The 15980-nt window shown below is 34.2% G+C and overlaps 2 protein-coding genes across 4 annotated transcripts; both read left to right on the forward strand.

Annotated features, from left to right (window-relative positions):
• The first annotated feature begins 273 nt into the window (after nucleotides 1–273).
• LOC101250748 (digalactosyldiacylglycerol synthase 2, chloroplastic) lies at nucleotides 274–9506 on the forward strand. Of its 2 annotated transcripts, none has more exons than XM_004248529.5 (5): nucleotides 274–915; nucleotides 2253–2621; nucleotides 3625–3888; nucleotides 4989–5338; nucleotides 8673–9506. In XM_004248529.5, exons 2-5 carry the CDS (start codon nucleotides 2340–2342, stop codon nucleotides 9160–9162), a joined length of 1386 nt encoding a protein of 461 aa, XP_004248577.1. In that variant the 5' UTR covers nucleotides 274–915; nucleotides 2253–2339; the 3' UTR covers nucleotides 9163–9506. The 2 variants fall into 2 exon arrangements, with proteins under 2 accessions (XP_004248577.1, XP_069146434.1); XM_069290333.1 differs by lacking the exon at nucleotides 274–915 and adding an exon at nucleotides 950–2103.
• A 523-nt stretch (nucleotides 9507–10029) lies between these two features.
• Nucleotides 10030–15541, forward strand: LOC101250456 (calcium-dependent lipid-binding protein-like). 2 transcript variants are annotated; one of them, XM_004248528.5, is made up of 11 exons: nucleotides 10030–10446; nucleotides 11413–11514; nucleotides 12119–12169; nucleotides 12558–12678; nucleotides 12934–13052; nucleotides 13161–13259; nucleotides 13836–13916; nucleotides 14009–14094; nucleotides 14203–14428; nucleotides 14601–14765; nucleotides 15066–15541. In XM_004248528.5, the coding sequence occupies exons 1-11, from the start codon at nucleotides 10342–10344 to the stop codon at nucleotides 15387–15389; spliced, it is 1479 nt and encodes a 492-aa protein (XP_004248576.1). In that variant the 5' UTR covers nucleotides 10030–10341; the 3' UTR covers nucleotides 15390–15541. The 2 variants fall into 2 exon arrangements, with proteins under 2 accessions (XP_004248576.1, XP_069146433.1); XM_069290332.1 differs by lacking the exon at nucleotides 13161–13259.
• The last annotated feature ends 439 nt before the right edge of the window (nucleotides 15542–15980 follow it).

Raw genomic sequence — 15980 nt, forward strand, 5'->3', positions numbered from 1 at the left:
TAGCCTGGACGTATGGCCCTTCCTCATCAAACCAACTAACCAATACCCTCCATAATCATTTCTACATGATGTATATGCCAATTTAATAAATTATTATCATTAAAAATAATAATTAATGAAATAAAAATAATAATTAATGAAATAAAAATAAAAATAAATCAATCATTAGTCTATTTTTGTCATCATGACCTCTTTGCCTTTTATTTTTTCTCAATTGCTTTAAATTATATTATTTCTTTGCTTCAAATACATTAAAAACACATTTTCTATTTCACGAATATTTTTTTTTTCAGAATCTCTCATTCTTCTTCTTCTTCTTTTTTGCTTTATTGGTAATTGAATTCATAAGGAATTTTTGTCTTTTTATTTTTTTAAAATTAAATTTATAATTTTTTAGAATTAATAATAAGAAATGCTTATCGTATAAGCAATTGTTTTTCATATATATATTCATGTCTTTCTCTTGAAACGCTTGTAAAATTAATGTAACTTTTCATTTCATGTATCAAGCGTATGTTTCTATTTGAAATTTTATTATCTTCACTCTATATTAAATGGGCATTTTCTATTTTGTATGATAATTTAAAAATTATTAATAGATTAATTAATTTTACTATTTTGCTTTTTATTTATATTAATTAACTTTTGCGAAAAAAAAATTAATTCTATTACAATCTAATAAATAATTAAATAATACCAGACAAATATTTTTAGTAAATTGACAGATGGAATATTTTTATTGGTAGAAAGTATTAGCACTTTTCTATATTCCTCCTAATTATTCGCATCTTCCCTTTGATCCTAAGCTCTTAAATCAAATCAATAATGTCTCTATTGCATCACAATTAATTTGTTTTCCTCTAAGAAAATTCCCTAACCAGCGACTTCTTCAACCTTGTTGTTGGAGAAAATTAGGTAAAACACGCTTCTAGATTCTTCTTTGGAAACCTTGTTGATGTTGTTGCATTAATAATCCTGTTTGTCGGCTGCGTTTTTGTTTTCAAATGTTCTATTTCATGTGCCCTTTATTTTTATGTTTGTTCAAGTTTGAATTTTACTGGGTTTTTGTTTTCTTTATGTAATGGGGTTTTCTTTTTTATTTTTGGGTATTGTGACATATTTTTTTATTGAAGTTTTGAGGTTTCATCAATTGTTTTGTGGTATGAATTCTGTTTTTTCTTGTAAATGGGAAAAAGAAAGAGTCTTTAGTTTCTTTGTATGGGTGTTAGTGTATAGACACATTTCTATTTGAAAAGTTCTAAACTTTCTTTAATTCTATTGTGCTAATCTCTCTATGTTTACTTTATTTTTTAGCTTGTTGATTCTAGTTTTTGAAATTGTGTAGTTGATGGAATGAGTATGAATCTTACTTTTCTTTGATATAGAAAGTACAAGCAATCAGTGTTAGGATTCGAGATGTTTCTTCTGGAAGCGTATGAAAGCTCTCTAGACGTGCGGTGAACATCTTTACAGCCATTTTGTAGTATATAATAAGGAAACTATACTTAGAAGGAAGGAATAAATGGACTTGGTAGTTTAGAGCTTGTAGTTTTCACTCTCTTAGTCAGAGGCGTATGGAGTGCTTATGCAATGGGTTCAACTGACTCATTAGTTTTATCACATACATGTGAAAAATGACTGTAGCTTCAACAAATATTAGTTTTGACCCATTATTTCAAAAGTTAAATGGCAACTAGGGATTTGGTCTAGTGATAAGGTGCAAAACATGACATGGGGTTAGTAGCAAATCACAAGTTCAGGCCTTGCTGCAAACAGAGCCTGGTATATCAATGGAGCAGGGTAAGGGGCGAACCTGTTCTCTACTGAGCTTCGAGACCATGTGACTGTTCCTCAAGGATTTCTCGATTATGAAAATTTAAAATTACAATGAGTTCAATGTTCAGAATATGAAGATTGAACACATCAAATTTAAATCATGGTTTTACCTTTGCTCTTCTTTTCACCTAAAGCATGCAGTAGTTTGAAAAACATAGACGAGACAAAATGTTTTCGTGAATCTAAACCACAATTTCTGTTTGCAAGTCAGTGGTGATAGAACAACTCTCCTTGGTACCTAACATATTTGACCCTTTGGTATTTGATGTAAGTTTTTTAGTGTTTCTTCATTTATATATCAAACTTTTCTTGAACTTCCCTGTTTTTGTTCATATTTTTCCACTTCTCCTTTATTGAAAACCTATTTTTAGTATTTATATATTTGGCAAAGTACTGATCAATAGCTTCAAATTCAGCTGTGCAGGAAAGTTTGTGAAATTTCCCTCTCCTGACTCAAAGTGGCATGTGAAGAAGCCAGAAATAATCTGACTCTACCTCCATAAATGGACAAAAAACATCATATCGCTATATATACTACTGCAAGCATTCCTTGGCTAACTGGAACTTCCATTAATCCTCTCTTTCGTGCTGCCTATCTTGCAAAAGATGGTGAACAAAAGGTCACCTTGGTGATTCCTTGGCTTCCATTGAAAGATCAAGAACATGTTTTTCCCAGTGGTGTCAAATTTAATTCACATTTGGAGCAGGAAAAGTGTGTCCGCCAGTGGTTGGAAGAGAGAACTGGATTTGCATCAAATTTTAGCATACGTTTTTACCCTGGAAAGGTAAATCCAGATTTATTTCAACTTATCGGAAGAAATGCAAGATTCATCTCGTCTCTTTTCTAAAATCTGATATATGATTGAGTATGAATGTAGCTTATAATACCAAAAACACTGAGCTCTTAGAATTTGAAGGCTGATTGTCATTTGCATACTTCAGCTTGTGACATATAGTGATAAATTTGTGTGTATATCTTACCATGTAGCACTAGGAGTTACTGCTTCAATCTATACAATGACGACTGCATTGATGTTTGATTAGGCATATTTTTACAAGTAAACCAAATTGTTAAACATGCCACTTTTTCTTTCTTTTGTTTATGGGCTGCTCTTTTTCTTCCCCTCATGCAGAAGATTTAAATTGGGAGGGAGGGAGGGAAGCTGCTCTAAAAGCGTTCAAAATGTTATATCTTCCCCTTCAGAAATTTTAAGTCTCTCAGAATTAAAATGTGCCCCAAGTTAGTTTTTAGAAAATATCCTAGTACTTCCTTTCCCTTTAAAGTTGCACACAAGCTCTCAGATCTTCGATTGTTTTTCTTTCCTGTACTTTGGGGAATAGAGAAATTGAAATTTGTAACTTAATGAAGTCTTTTCTTTTTTAATGTTGTTTTGTATTTATTTCATCTTTTTATCTTCTGTCAATTTTCGTGATTTAATGACATCATAGTATAAAACTACAAATTTAAACTGCTGCAAGAAAACTTAGGGACATCTATAGTAATTTCCCACATGTGCTTACATCTGGAATAGGTCAAGAGAGATTTTTTAGCTTTCAAATCATTTGGTTCTTGACAGTGACTAACAATTTTGTTATCTTCTTGCAACCTCCTATTTCAATTTCTTCTAGAACTAGTGCTATTTAATCAATGATAACATTTTGATATGAAGTTCAGGTAGATATACAAATTATCTTATTCTATTTGTTTTTGTTTATCAGTGTTTGTAATTTTGCAATGAAATCATCTGGCAAACTCATTGAGGTAAAATTGGGATTTCTGAATTGCAGTTCTCTCTGGATAAAAGGAGCATTCTTGCGTTAGGGGATATCACAGTAATCATCCCAGATGATGAAGCAGATGTTGCAGTCCTTGAGGAGCCTGAGCATCTTACATGGTTTCATCACGGAAAGAGATGGAAAAAGAAATTTCGTCTGGTTGTAGGAATTGTTCACACCAATTATTTGGAATATGTTAAGAGAGAAAGGAATGCTGTGGAGGCGTTTTTCTTAAAACAGATAAATAGTTGGGTTGTCGATCTTTATTGCCACAAGGTATGATGAAAGTTCATTTTAGTTATCTAATAATTTGTTGGGTATGATGATCTAGATTTTGTGCGGGGAAGGAGGAGGGAAGGTACTCGTACATGATTTTAGATTATTTAGGTGAAATATAGGTCTTTGAGATCAGTTTAATGTGGGACTGTTTATTTTCTTTCTCTTGTAACGATCTTGAGTTCAAATACTACAGTGGAGCTCTGAGAAAACTTCCATTATCTAGAAATAGAGTTCTAAAGGTTAAGCTGTGTATTTCTTTCTGGAGGTAGAGCTTTTAACATTTAAGGGATCAATCTAGTCCTCCTAAGGTTTCTTGTACCAGACAATGGCCAGACTTCCATGACTTAAGTGTTCCACGTAGACAGCTGCAGTGTATAAGCTAAAGAAAGAGTGGAATTTGGCTATTCAATTAAGATGTTTGAAGAAGCTAAGAAAGAGTGGAATTTGGTTATTCAACTAAGATGTTGGAAGAAGCTAAGAAAGAGTGGAATATGGTTATCCAACTAAATGTTGGAAGAAGCTAGACATGATTCAAAGGTCCTTCCTTTATTTGTCGTTTGCACATGCAACACTCTTATGCCTTGGTTACACTTGAAATATGGTCTCATCCAGGAATAGGCCACTTGACTGTTAGAAGTGCTGGTTAAGCTGAATGCCACCAAAGTCTATCAGTACCTGTCATGCTTTAAAAGTTCCTCAAAAAGGCTACGAGAACAAACGAGAAGTTCAATTACGTGGTTCTTAATATTACTAATATATAAGGTTGACCATCATCATCTATTAGATGCATCATAGATTTTTTATCGTTATGCAGCCTAGATCTGATGGACATGAGAAATGAATGCTCTTCCATCATAGATTTTTTCTTGTTATGCAGCCTAGATCTGATGGACTTGAGAAACGATGCTCTTCCACCAGTAAATGTTATAGAATAGTGGCAAAGACATTGGTTTTACCTTGATAAATTTAGACTCCTCTATGAATCTGAAATTAATTCGTGAGACTCAATTGCCTTACTTGTGCTTACAACTTCGGTCGTGATTTTCTCCTACTTGATATGAAATGTCTCAAATAGTTGCATTTTCTTGCTCTGGCAGGTCATCAGGTTATCTGCTGCCACCCAGGATCTCCCAAGATCCCTGGTCTGTAATGTGCACGGAGTCAATCCAAAGTTTCTTCAGATTGGGATGAAAGCAATAGAGAAACAGCAAAATGATAACCAAACTTTCAGCAAAGGTGTCTACTACATTGGTAAGATGTTGTGGAGTAAAGGCTACAAGGAGCTACTTAGACTCTTACGTGATCATCAAAAAGAACTTGCTGGATTGGAGATAGATTTATACGGTAGTGGTGAGGATTCTGCTCAAATTGAGGTGGCTTTTAAGAAGTTGGAATTGACGGTTAGGGTTCATCCTGCGCGTGATCATGCTGATCCTTTATTTCACAAGTAAGTTCCTTCGGAAGCTAACTACTACTGTCAAGTGTCAAACTTCTCCTTCACTCATGTTATATATCTGAGGGGTTACTGGTGTATTTTTTCCATTGTGGGTGATGAGTATGCATCTACTGTATCTATTCAAACGCCTTTTTGGTGTAAAGGGAGGATACCATTATGTATGGAGATGGGACGACTTGATTAAAAAATGTTGAGCCACTCATTCACCTAGTAAATACTTATAATGTCAATTTTATATATATATATATATATATATATATATATATGTATGTATGTATGTATATGTATATGTATATATATATATATGTATATATATATATGTGTGTATATATATATATATATGTATATATATATATGTGTATATATATGTATATGTATACATATATAAGGAGATAACAACAGAATGCCATGAGTATCTTTCTATCTGGAGTTATGTACACAATTTAAGAGCTTTAGGCTTGGTGTGGTTGTACTTTCCCATTATCCGACCATCCTAAATGTCTCTTCCTTACGTTTTCCACACTTAAGAAAATAATACAATTTATCTATACATGATATTTAAGATTATATGAAATGTATATTTATCTTAGTACTTTTTATTCTTTGGCTACGTCTTCACTATAGCAATTGTAGAATTGGCAGTACTGTGGTCCAATCTTGCCCCGTCCCATTCAACTCTTAGTTGTGGTATCAGACAGTGTTAACACTCAGGAATAGGTAAAAACAACTCAACTTCAGAATACCAGTGAAGTAGAACAAGTTTTCAAAACCTTTTTCTTTCTTTAAAGCTATTCTCCTTGTGTTCGATTAGACACACTTCCTTTGTTGCACAATTGGTGCATCTCTTTTTTACTTTTTAATAGAACAAATTTCTTTTTCTATGTTAAAACTCTACTTGTTTACGGTGCCCCGTATCTGTGCTGGTGGGAGGTAGCAGGTTCCCCTTCAAAATTCTCAAAAAAAAAAGATTTCAACTTGTCAGCCTCCGTGTCTCATCAGTTAACTAGAAGGAACACCTTTTGGATTCTCATCTTAATAATGGTGTCAACTCCAGACTGAGATGGACATTCAACTATGGGATGAAAATAGTGTATGATTGGAAAAATGCAGCAGCTGGTTGTACAGTTTGTGAGGAACACAATTTGACTGGTATAATCAATTTCAGGTCTGAATTGTCTTCTAAAGGTAGTGTATTAGTGTGGGATATAGATAGGTAGGATCTGCTTACTTCTCTTTCTGAATAAACCAACTTTGGGATGGGTTTGAAATCATTGAAAGAAGTAACTGTGTTCTCAGCTCAATGCCAGTTAAGTAATGAGAAACTCGCATTGATAGAATAGGAAATTTACTTCTTCCCTGGAGTCTGTGTTATCCGCATACAAAATGTGATGTTCCTAAGTACCCAGCATCTGGCACTAACCCCACCCTGCACACCAAAAGAAAGAAAGGAAAAATGGAGAATTGGTGAAGAAAAACAAAGCTCAAAGGTTGTGCATAAATCGGATTGTAACTGTATCCAAGCTCCTAGACTAGTTTCTCCTTGGACTGGTGAAACTTAGAAAATTGAAACATCTTAGTAACCAAAGATGCCAAGACACCGATACTATAGTCGAGTGAGAATGAATTTGGGCTTTTGAAAAATAAGTCAAAATAATTTAGGACATTTGGAAATATTATATAGATCTATTCTAGTTAGTTGATCAATCCCTCATTTCTACCCTTGCCTGGGACACCTTAGCTAGATTTGATTGGAACGAGGTAGAGGAGCGACCTCTTTGGTTTGACTGCTGGGATTCCAGTTGTCAGTTGTCTTGTATAAGCGGATCAGAACTAGTTAATCGCAGGTACTCTTGGTTGCTACTTGTGGTTGTACAGTGAGATGCTCCTTGTCCATTGTTGAAATGATAAGATCTCAATTCAGAAAGCTGGAGGCTCAAAAGTCTGAAGGTGACTGGACATCTCAGCTATTAGCAAAATTCACCCGCATCTGATCCCCGATGCTTGTCACTGCAGATAACTGCATTGGATGAATGGTGACCTCGTACGACCAAATGTTGTATGATGCAACAGCCTCTTCGTCATGTTTCTTGCTTATGAGCTAATAGGTTGCCACTTAAGAAATAATAAAGAAGGAAGAAGATCAGGGAGTGGTTGGAGGGTTGATACGAAGTAGAGGAACTATGATGTTTTTTCCTCCTTTTTTGTCTTCTTTGGTGCTGTAGGGTTGATGGAAGAACTAAGGTTGCATTCTTATATTGACAAAAGCATAACAGAAGACGCAACATTTATTGACTTGAAAACCTAGTAATTAACCAAAGGAGAGAACTTGTGGGGAACTGGTAATCACTTCTAGAACCCATTTAAGCTATACAAGGTATAAAAGCTGGAAGCTGCAGAATAACTAACACGAGTAGACACATGAAGGCTCCCAATTTGAATCACTTCCACTTTTCAGGATTCAGAGGAATATTGAAGTGCAAATAGGAACCTAACAAAGTAGTCGATGTGCATATGTTATGGATCCAAGAAGTTCTTTCATGAACCTAAGCGGGTTCTGAACTTTTACTGTTCTTGATTTGGATTTTGCTGCTATTGGTATTGATTCTATTTTAGGTTTTTTACCCACTTTATGGAGAGAGAGACACGTTTCTTGTCTATGCACATTTGAATTTGAACGAACATATATTAAGAGATTTGATGGGTTTCAAGAGGTCCTTTCATGAACATAACGGGTTTTGAATTTCTTCTTGATTTGGTTTTTGTTGTTATTATTAGCACTCTATATTTTGATTAAATGTGCAAAGTCCATTTTTATTGAGAGAGAGAGAGAGAGAGATGCGTCGTTGGTATATGCACATATTGAAATGAATATATGCCAAGAGATTTAGTGACTCCCAATTTTTGTGACAGTTTGAAACAGACTGAGAAGGCCATGTTTACTCTTTATCATGATGAAGAATATAATTGATCTTAAATGGCTTCATGTCTCACTGGATATTTCAAAGTTTAAATGAAAGAAATCCTGGATATTTTCTTTTTGAGGAAAGTGGCATATTTAGGAACTCCTAAGGCATTCTCTTTTAAAACAAATATGTTCATGGGACAATTAATGCAGTGATAACAGATTGTTTATCTTGTTCTTTCTTTACATGTGCCAAGTACCTTGATTTGTGTTAGTTTCATGTTTTAACACAAATCTGTTTTGCTGACTGAAGCATTAGAGACGCTGAGTTAAAGTACTTGGATTGTAGGTGTTGTTTTTCATTCTCATATCATTAACAAATATGACGTTTTGTGTTTATTGTTCTTTTTTGTTTGGTTTCAGTTATAAAGTGCTTCTGAATCCAAGCACCACGGATGTAGTTTGTACGACCACAGCTGAAGCACTAGCTATGGGCAAAATAGTTGTATGCTCCAACCATCCATCAAATGAGTTTTTCATGCAGTTCCAAAATTGCAGAACATATGATGATGGTAAAGGTTTTGTTAAAGCTACACTCGAGGCATTGTCTGACGAGCCTTCTCCACTGGCCGATAAACAGAGGCATGAACTTTCTTGGGAAGCAGCAACTGAGCGATTTCTGAAATCAGCACAGCTGGACGTCGTGCCAGTAAAGAAAACATCAAAGACTAGTTCAAAATCATTTCTCTCCACATCTTTTAGTTTGAATAGAAAACTTGAGGATGCATCAGCATCGGTACATTTCATGGGGACTGGATTTCTGGGTTCACAACCGGATGAAGAGCAATGTAAAGAGCTGGGATTAGCCATTCCTTCAAAGAAAATAGGATTTTCTTCTGGAAGATGGATATGATGCTTGATCATCTTGATTAGCATGGTGCAAATTATTGTTAATATCTCTTATTTTTCGGAAATCACCTGTCTGTCTTCACAAGGTAGGGGGTACCCTTGCATACATGTCACCCTCTCTGAACCTCACTTATGGAAATATCGTGTATTGTTGAGAGGTCACAATGTAGTCATTTCTGTTAGAGTGAAGGGCATGTACTACTTAGAATCAAACAATCATACGATTTGTTGTTCTGTTACTAACTGTTGCACAAACTCATTGGCTACCCTGATTGGTTTTGTTTTTGGGTAAAGGACAAACTCTTTGTATACATTTGTCAAGAAAGGAAAGAGGGTGTTTTTTTTCTTCTTCTTTTGTCTAGTTTTTTAAAACCAAAATGTAAGGGAAGTGGATGTTACCTTTTGTTTTATTTTAATTTTCTTGGGATGCCCGGAGAGAAAACTGTTTCATCTGTTTAAAAAAGAATGTTTTTTTTTTTAATTTGATGATTATTTAATTTCAATATTTTCACATGATATGTTTAGGATGTGGATGCAAGATTGATTATATGATATTTTTGTACATTAAACATATTTTGTTAATTGAAATAACAGAAATGAGTCAATCTTTAAATGAATGACATAGATAAGTTTATTTCTTTAAAAATTCAATGACACATTTGAACTTTTTTTCTTAAAAAAAATGATTTAATTACTAACGTAGACAAATCATAATTGATCACATGTAAAAAGAAAATCATTTTAGTTAACAAACAATGACATGAATAACTTTTTTTTTCAAATAGAAATAACATAGATGAGTCTTTGATGATATATTTGAGCCTTTGCCAAAAAAATTATAAATCCAAAACTTATGCATTAAAAATTCCGTCTCTGTCTCGAGTTGATAAAAGAAAAAATGATACAAGACTTTTATTTTTAACAGAATTTCCAGCTCATCCAATTTTAAAACGTAACTGACAATTTTACCCCCCTAACTAACTAACTCCCTCAACCACCTTTCGAATTTTTGGCTCGTGTCTTCCATTTTCAGCTCCCAATCCAAAAAAAAAAAAAAATTGATTTAGAATCACAACAGTTGAATTACTTTTTTTTTCTTGTTGATTTTTCTTTGATTTTTGCATTCTCTGATCTTTTGTATTTACGGAAAAATTTAATTTGTTATTTTTTTTATATATATAAAATGGGTTTGATTTCGGGGATTATGTTGGGGATGATGTTCGGGATCGGTATAATGGCAGGTTGGCAACATATGATGAGGTATCGAAGCCGCAAACGAGTCGCCAAGGTAAGAATTTCATCAATTTCTGTTGGTTTCCATTGGATTATCGTAATCTCAACTTTGTTCGTAAATAGTTTAGTGTTGTCAAGGCTCAATTTGAAATGATTTTCGGGGGTGTGTTTTTGAATTTGGAGTTCAAGTTTGGTAATTATGACGGGATAGTGCATTGCTTAAGCGAAAACATGGCTCCAAATAATTTTTTGATTTTGAGACTGTTTTTGGAATTAAATTCAAGTTGGTACTTCTGATGGACTAGTGCATTGCTAAAAGAAAATACAAACACACAAATATGAAGTCTCACGTGTAGTAGCGGAGCAGGATTTTCACAAAGCAACTCAAAATATGAACAAAAGTATACACATAAAGAAGCTGAAAGGGGTACAACATCTCTATATATATATTATAAAATGATTTTAACCATGTATAAACCCCTCGATCCTACTTGGCTCCGCCCCTGTAGTCAGGAGTCTAGTAGAACATAAATTGACGAGGACAGCTGTGAAACAATTTCAGTTTTGAAGTTTGGATTGTCAATTAGTATATTGAGGATCTTTGGGAATCCATGTACAATCTAAAGTTGCTAGTAAAAATTAAATATAACCAGGATAGATTTCTCAGACTCAGCACATGTATATCGATCTTATCTCAAATTATTGTGATGTGGGTAGACTCCAGTGAAAATTTTCTTAATTGAACAGCTATTCACTTCTGTTGCTGGTTGGACTTGGTGACTATTTTTCTGCTTGATTCTCTTGTTTACTCCATTGTATTGATAGTCCAGCTTCTAACTCCCTATGTGGTTTTGCTACAAGAACTGGCGACTGTGGTTACTTTGAAAGTAGATGTTGAAATTCATAAGATGATCCTCATCATGCTTGTTGAACAGAAAATTTAAATTGCAGATATGCATGTTGCTTTCCTTTCTGAAAGATTGGTATTTATCTCTTCATTGTATTTTAATCCTTTTAACAGGCAGTGGATGTAAAACTAATGGCCTCCCTGAACAGGGATGATCTAAAGAAAATATGTGGAGATAAGTTCCCTGAATGGATATCATTCCCAGTCTTTGAACAGGTTGGATATTAGCCTTACTTTTTCCTGTTTCTCCTGCATATGATCTTTGAATTTCATAGCTCTGAAAATCTTCTAGTCTGTCATCTTTTGTTATGACTTTTACCAACAATACTGACTAATTTAACTCTAGAATGTCTCATTGAACATTTTGAGGCAATATTTAAGACAAGAAATCTGTTTCATTGTGAATGGATGTTTTTAACACCTTGACAGAAGAGCCTATTGTGTCATTAACCCAATCATATTTCAAAACCAGATCAGTGAAATCTTCCTATATCTTAAATTTAACAGATATAAGAGATCAACATGCACACTCCTGTTAATTATTCCAATGCAACTTGTAGGGATGTCTTTTCTCCTACCACACTTGATTAAGAGAGTCTTATCATCGTTGTCATGAATAGAAAGATTTGGTTAATCCTTTTCTCAGTTGCATAAATGTTTCATCTCTATTCTGTAGACACTAAAAATGTTTTCAGAGGGAAGTAAGATAACTTTAGTTCATGAACATAATGTTAGAACCCAAGAAAGACATTGCAGATGTTGTCTCCTGATCTTACACTGTCAGCAGTGGATCTTTCTCATATTTGTCTCACTGTGACAGGTCAAATGGTTGAACAAACAATTAAGCAAACTGTGGCCATTTGTTGCTGATGTAAGCTTTTACACCTAACTTTGGTATTCTATGCATTTATTTTTCTTTGTAACTTTATAGGTATGAAGTACTTAATTATATTGGAAGTTCACTTTGATTATCAGCATATTGAGTAAAAATGTCTCTTCTAATAAGTAATGATCCGTAATATTTTCTCCACTTTAGAGATCTTTCAATTTGTATTCTATTGATTCTTGAGTATTAGAGAACTTGTTCCTATAAGAACTGATAGCGTGCACAAGAAATTTATGACACTGATCTTTAACATATGTAGTCTGTTTGACCAGCAAAATATGTAGTCTCCTTGTTGTGGTAGCGAGTGTTCGTATTATTCAATCTCCATGTTGTGACACCATAAATCTGATCTCTGATGTATGTCATTGTGCAGGCAGGAGAAGCTATCATAAAAGACTCTGTTGAACCTATATTAGAAGATTATCGACCTCCTGGAATTTCGTCAATGAAGTTCAGCAAACTGTCCTTGGGAACTGTAGCTCCTAAGATTGAAGGTAGCAACATAAAACTATCGAATAAATTGTTATGTTCTTTTTTATTAGACCTTCTACCGGAGAATCTATAAGCAATTCCTTAGTGATTTCTCCGATGCTAATTAATTCATACTCCTGAGCAATTAAATTAGTTTCTCTAGATGGAACATTTCTTTGGTAACGATGAAGTCTTGTTGTTTAAGGTTACCTCAAACATTAAACTTTAATCATGTGTGATTCTCTCATTGGAAGCATGTATAATACCTAATTATGCAGGTATTCGAGTTCAAAATCTTAAAAAGGGTCAAATTATTATGGATATTGACCTCAGATGGGGCGGTGATCCTAATATTGTTATAGAAGTTGATGCAGTGGTTGCCTCTATACCCATTCAGGTTGGGTGCCTCAACTCTTCACCTGTCTAATTTGCTGAGGACAATTTTACTCTGATTAGTGAGTTATCTAGGAAGCAGCTGCACTGACCTTTGCCAAATTGGTTGCAGTTGAAAGATTTACAAGTCTTCACTGTTATACGTGTTATATTCCAACTAGCTGAGGAAATTCCCTGCATTTCTGCTGTTGTTGTTGCTTTACTTTCTGAGGTATACATAGATTCTATGAGAAACATATGTTTGTTACATTCTTCAGTTTCTGTTGTTTCTAACTCTTCCTTTTGCTCTCCTTTTATTTTTAATTGTGGCTGCTATTTCGCATGATCTGTCGTAATTCAGCATTTAGAGTTCCTTTGAACTGTGTTTTGATAAAATAGTATCTTCAATGAGATGTTAGACCATAGATTTGAATGCCATAATGTCTTGGTTTTAGATGGAAAATCGTGTAACTTGACTTGTAACTAGGATATGCTATGATTGCCAGGGAGTAAAAGACCACCTTAAAGTAGGTCTAAGACATTCTCTTGGTTTAAGTGAACATGAAATATTCTACTAACACAGAACGTGACTACAGTATGAGAACAAGGATATACACTGCATGAATTGGTCTGACAGGTGTACTCAAATTGTTTCCAAGAACAAGAATAGAAGTGTGAACTTGCACTTAGTTATATTACTCTGGATGCTTAATCTTACTCAAACATCTCAACTCTCAATTGGTTTACGACTCTGTTTTATATGTTCAATTGGACATTTGAATGACTGGTACCTTGTTTATCCAACCAGCCAAAGCCAAGAATTGATTATACTTTAAAAGCTGTTGGTGGAAGCTTAACAGCTCTTCCTGGACTTTCTGACATGATAGAAGTAAGTACTACTAACAATGTGCCTTTAGCAGTATATTTTATATTTCAAACTTCCCCACCTCAATCTAACACTGGTGTGTTTCTCATTGAAAGGACACTGTAAATTCAATTGTAACAGATATGCTAGAATGGCCTCACAGAATCGTTGTACCAATTGGAGGCGTACCTGTGGATACAAGGTACCAATTGAATGGCCTCAAGGCCTTTCCAAATCTGTCATATCCTTCTGAATGTAAAATCTAGGTCTTCTAACGGAATACTTAACCGTTGTTTATGGTGTCATGCAGCGATTTGGAGCTTAAGCCACAGGGGAAACTAACTGTAACTGTAATGAGGGCTACAAACTTAAAGAACCAAGAAATGATTGGAAAATCTGACCCATATGTGGTCGTGTATATTCGTCCGCTGTTTAAGTTTAAGACAAAAACCATTGACAACAACCTAAATCCTGTTTGGGATGAGACATTTGAGTTGATTGCAGAAGACAAGGAGACTCAGTCTCTTCTCCTAGAGGTTTAATTGCTACATCCATCTCTCATTTTTTATTTTTTATTTTATATTGAATCTACTCTATCTAGAACATATTTTCTCCATGGTTATACATTCTCTTGAGAAAATTAGTTTTGACAATCCAGCCTCTTTGATTGCATTCTTATTTTCTTGTCACAACCATGACTGTGAACAGGTTTTTGATGAAGACATTGGAGAAGATGATCGAATGGGTGTCACAAAGTTGTCTCTGAATGAGCTTGAATCCGACACTCCAAAAGAAATTGAATTAAGGTTGCTGCCAAAATATGATATGCTCAAAATCAAAGATAAAAAGGATAGAGGAACTATTACCATCAAGGTACACGCCAAAAATCATAGTTTTTGTCATGAAGTCCCATTTTTGTTATGAAACTTTTTTTTTTTTTTACTTTGGTATTCTCCCCTTTTAAGGCAGTCACTGATCTACAATGTAAACATTATGAATCTGAGTTGCGAAAGTAGTTTTGAAATGTGTATAGCTCCATCTATACTTGGTTTCCACCCCAAAGCACAGACGCAAATGATTGTGTTCAATTGAACCTAGTATTTTCGAGATGAGTCATAGATTGAACTGATTAAACTTCAAGGCAAGATGATGGTTACGTTGTCAAAAATGCAGATACTGTATCATGAATTCAACAAGAAAGATCAATTAGCAGCTCTGGAGGAAGAGAAGAGGATCATAGAAGAAAGGAAGAAACTAAAAGCAGAAGGGGTTATTGGAAGCTCAATGGAAGCCCTTGATGGTGCAGCAGCTTTAGCTGCTTCAGGTGTTGGCGCGGCAGGAAGTGGCATTGGTGCAGGATTAGGTGCTGGTGTAAGGGTAGTAAGAAGTGGACTAAGCAAAACCAAAAAGTTTATGGGAAGAACCTTCACAGGACAGTCAACCAATCACAAGAAAAGTGACTCTCACTCTCCTCCAAGTGTTGTTAATCAAGATTAATAATATCCTGTATATACAGCAGTCCCTATATAGATTTTCAATAATGATTAGTTGTTTTTTTTTATGAGTTAGATCTTAGTGTTTGGATACCATATGTTGATTGATTCAATGATGCTTATTTCTAAAGATGGAAATTAATCTGTTGATGCAAACTACAACTTCTCAATCTCAACTAGGCTCCTTACTTCGATACATATTTCTGTCTTATGTTAGCACATATATGTATTTGTAAATGATCATAGGAGATCGTCTCATTTTATGTTGGTAACAATATTACAACTTGATAGAGTCAAATATTTGTCTTCTATTTTATGTTAGTACAATCTCATTTTGGACTTTGATAAATCACTTTCTTATTTTAACTTCTCAATCATATTATTACTTTAACATGTCATCCTATAAGCCATAAATGAATTCAGAACGTCGGGGTACAAAGAGGATTGAACATGAACAACAATATTATTAGTAATATAAACGACATGCAAAAGTAACTTTAGAAACATGAACATTAAAATGCACTTGTAACATGAAACTATCAAATTCAAAATGATCAATCATTATCATAGATGTTAAAAAATGAAATTAAACAAA

Source organism: Solanum lycopersicum, chromosome 10, assembly GCF_036512215.1.
Source record: "Solanum lycopersicum chromosome 10, SLM_r2.1".
In the NCBI taxonomy this organism is placed as follows: domain Eukaryota; kingdom Viridiplantae; phylum Streptophyta; class Magnoliopsida; order Solanales; family Solanaceae; genus Solanum; species Solanum lycopersicum.

Bases quoted from the DNA above. Each gene is read 5' to 3' on its own strand.
- LOC101250748 (XM_004248529.5), top strand. From the start codon at position 2,340: ATGGACAAAAAACATCATATCGCTATATATACTACTGCAAGCATTCCT. The intron at 2,622-3,624 runs GTAAATCCAGAT...TCTGAATTGCAG, and splicing joins TACGTTTTTACCCTGGAAAG to TTCTCTCTGGATAAAAGGAG. The intron at 3,889-4,988 runs GTATGATGAAAG...TTGCTCTGGCAG, and splicing joins TCGATCTTTATTGCCACAAG to GTCATCAGGTTATCTGCTGC.
- LOC101250456 (XM_004248528.5), top strand. From the start codon at position 10,342: ATGGGTTTGATTTCGGGGATTATGTTGGGGATGATGTTCGGGATCGGT. The intron at 14,095-14,202 runs GTACCAATTGAA...GGTGTCATGCAG, and splicing joins GGCGTACCTGTGGATACAAG to CGATTTGGAGCTTAAGCCAC. The intron at 14,766-15,065 runs GTACACGCCAAA...TCAAAAATGCAG, and splicing joins GAGGAACTATTACCATCAAG to ATACTGTATCATGAATTCAA.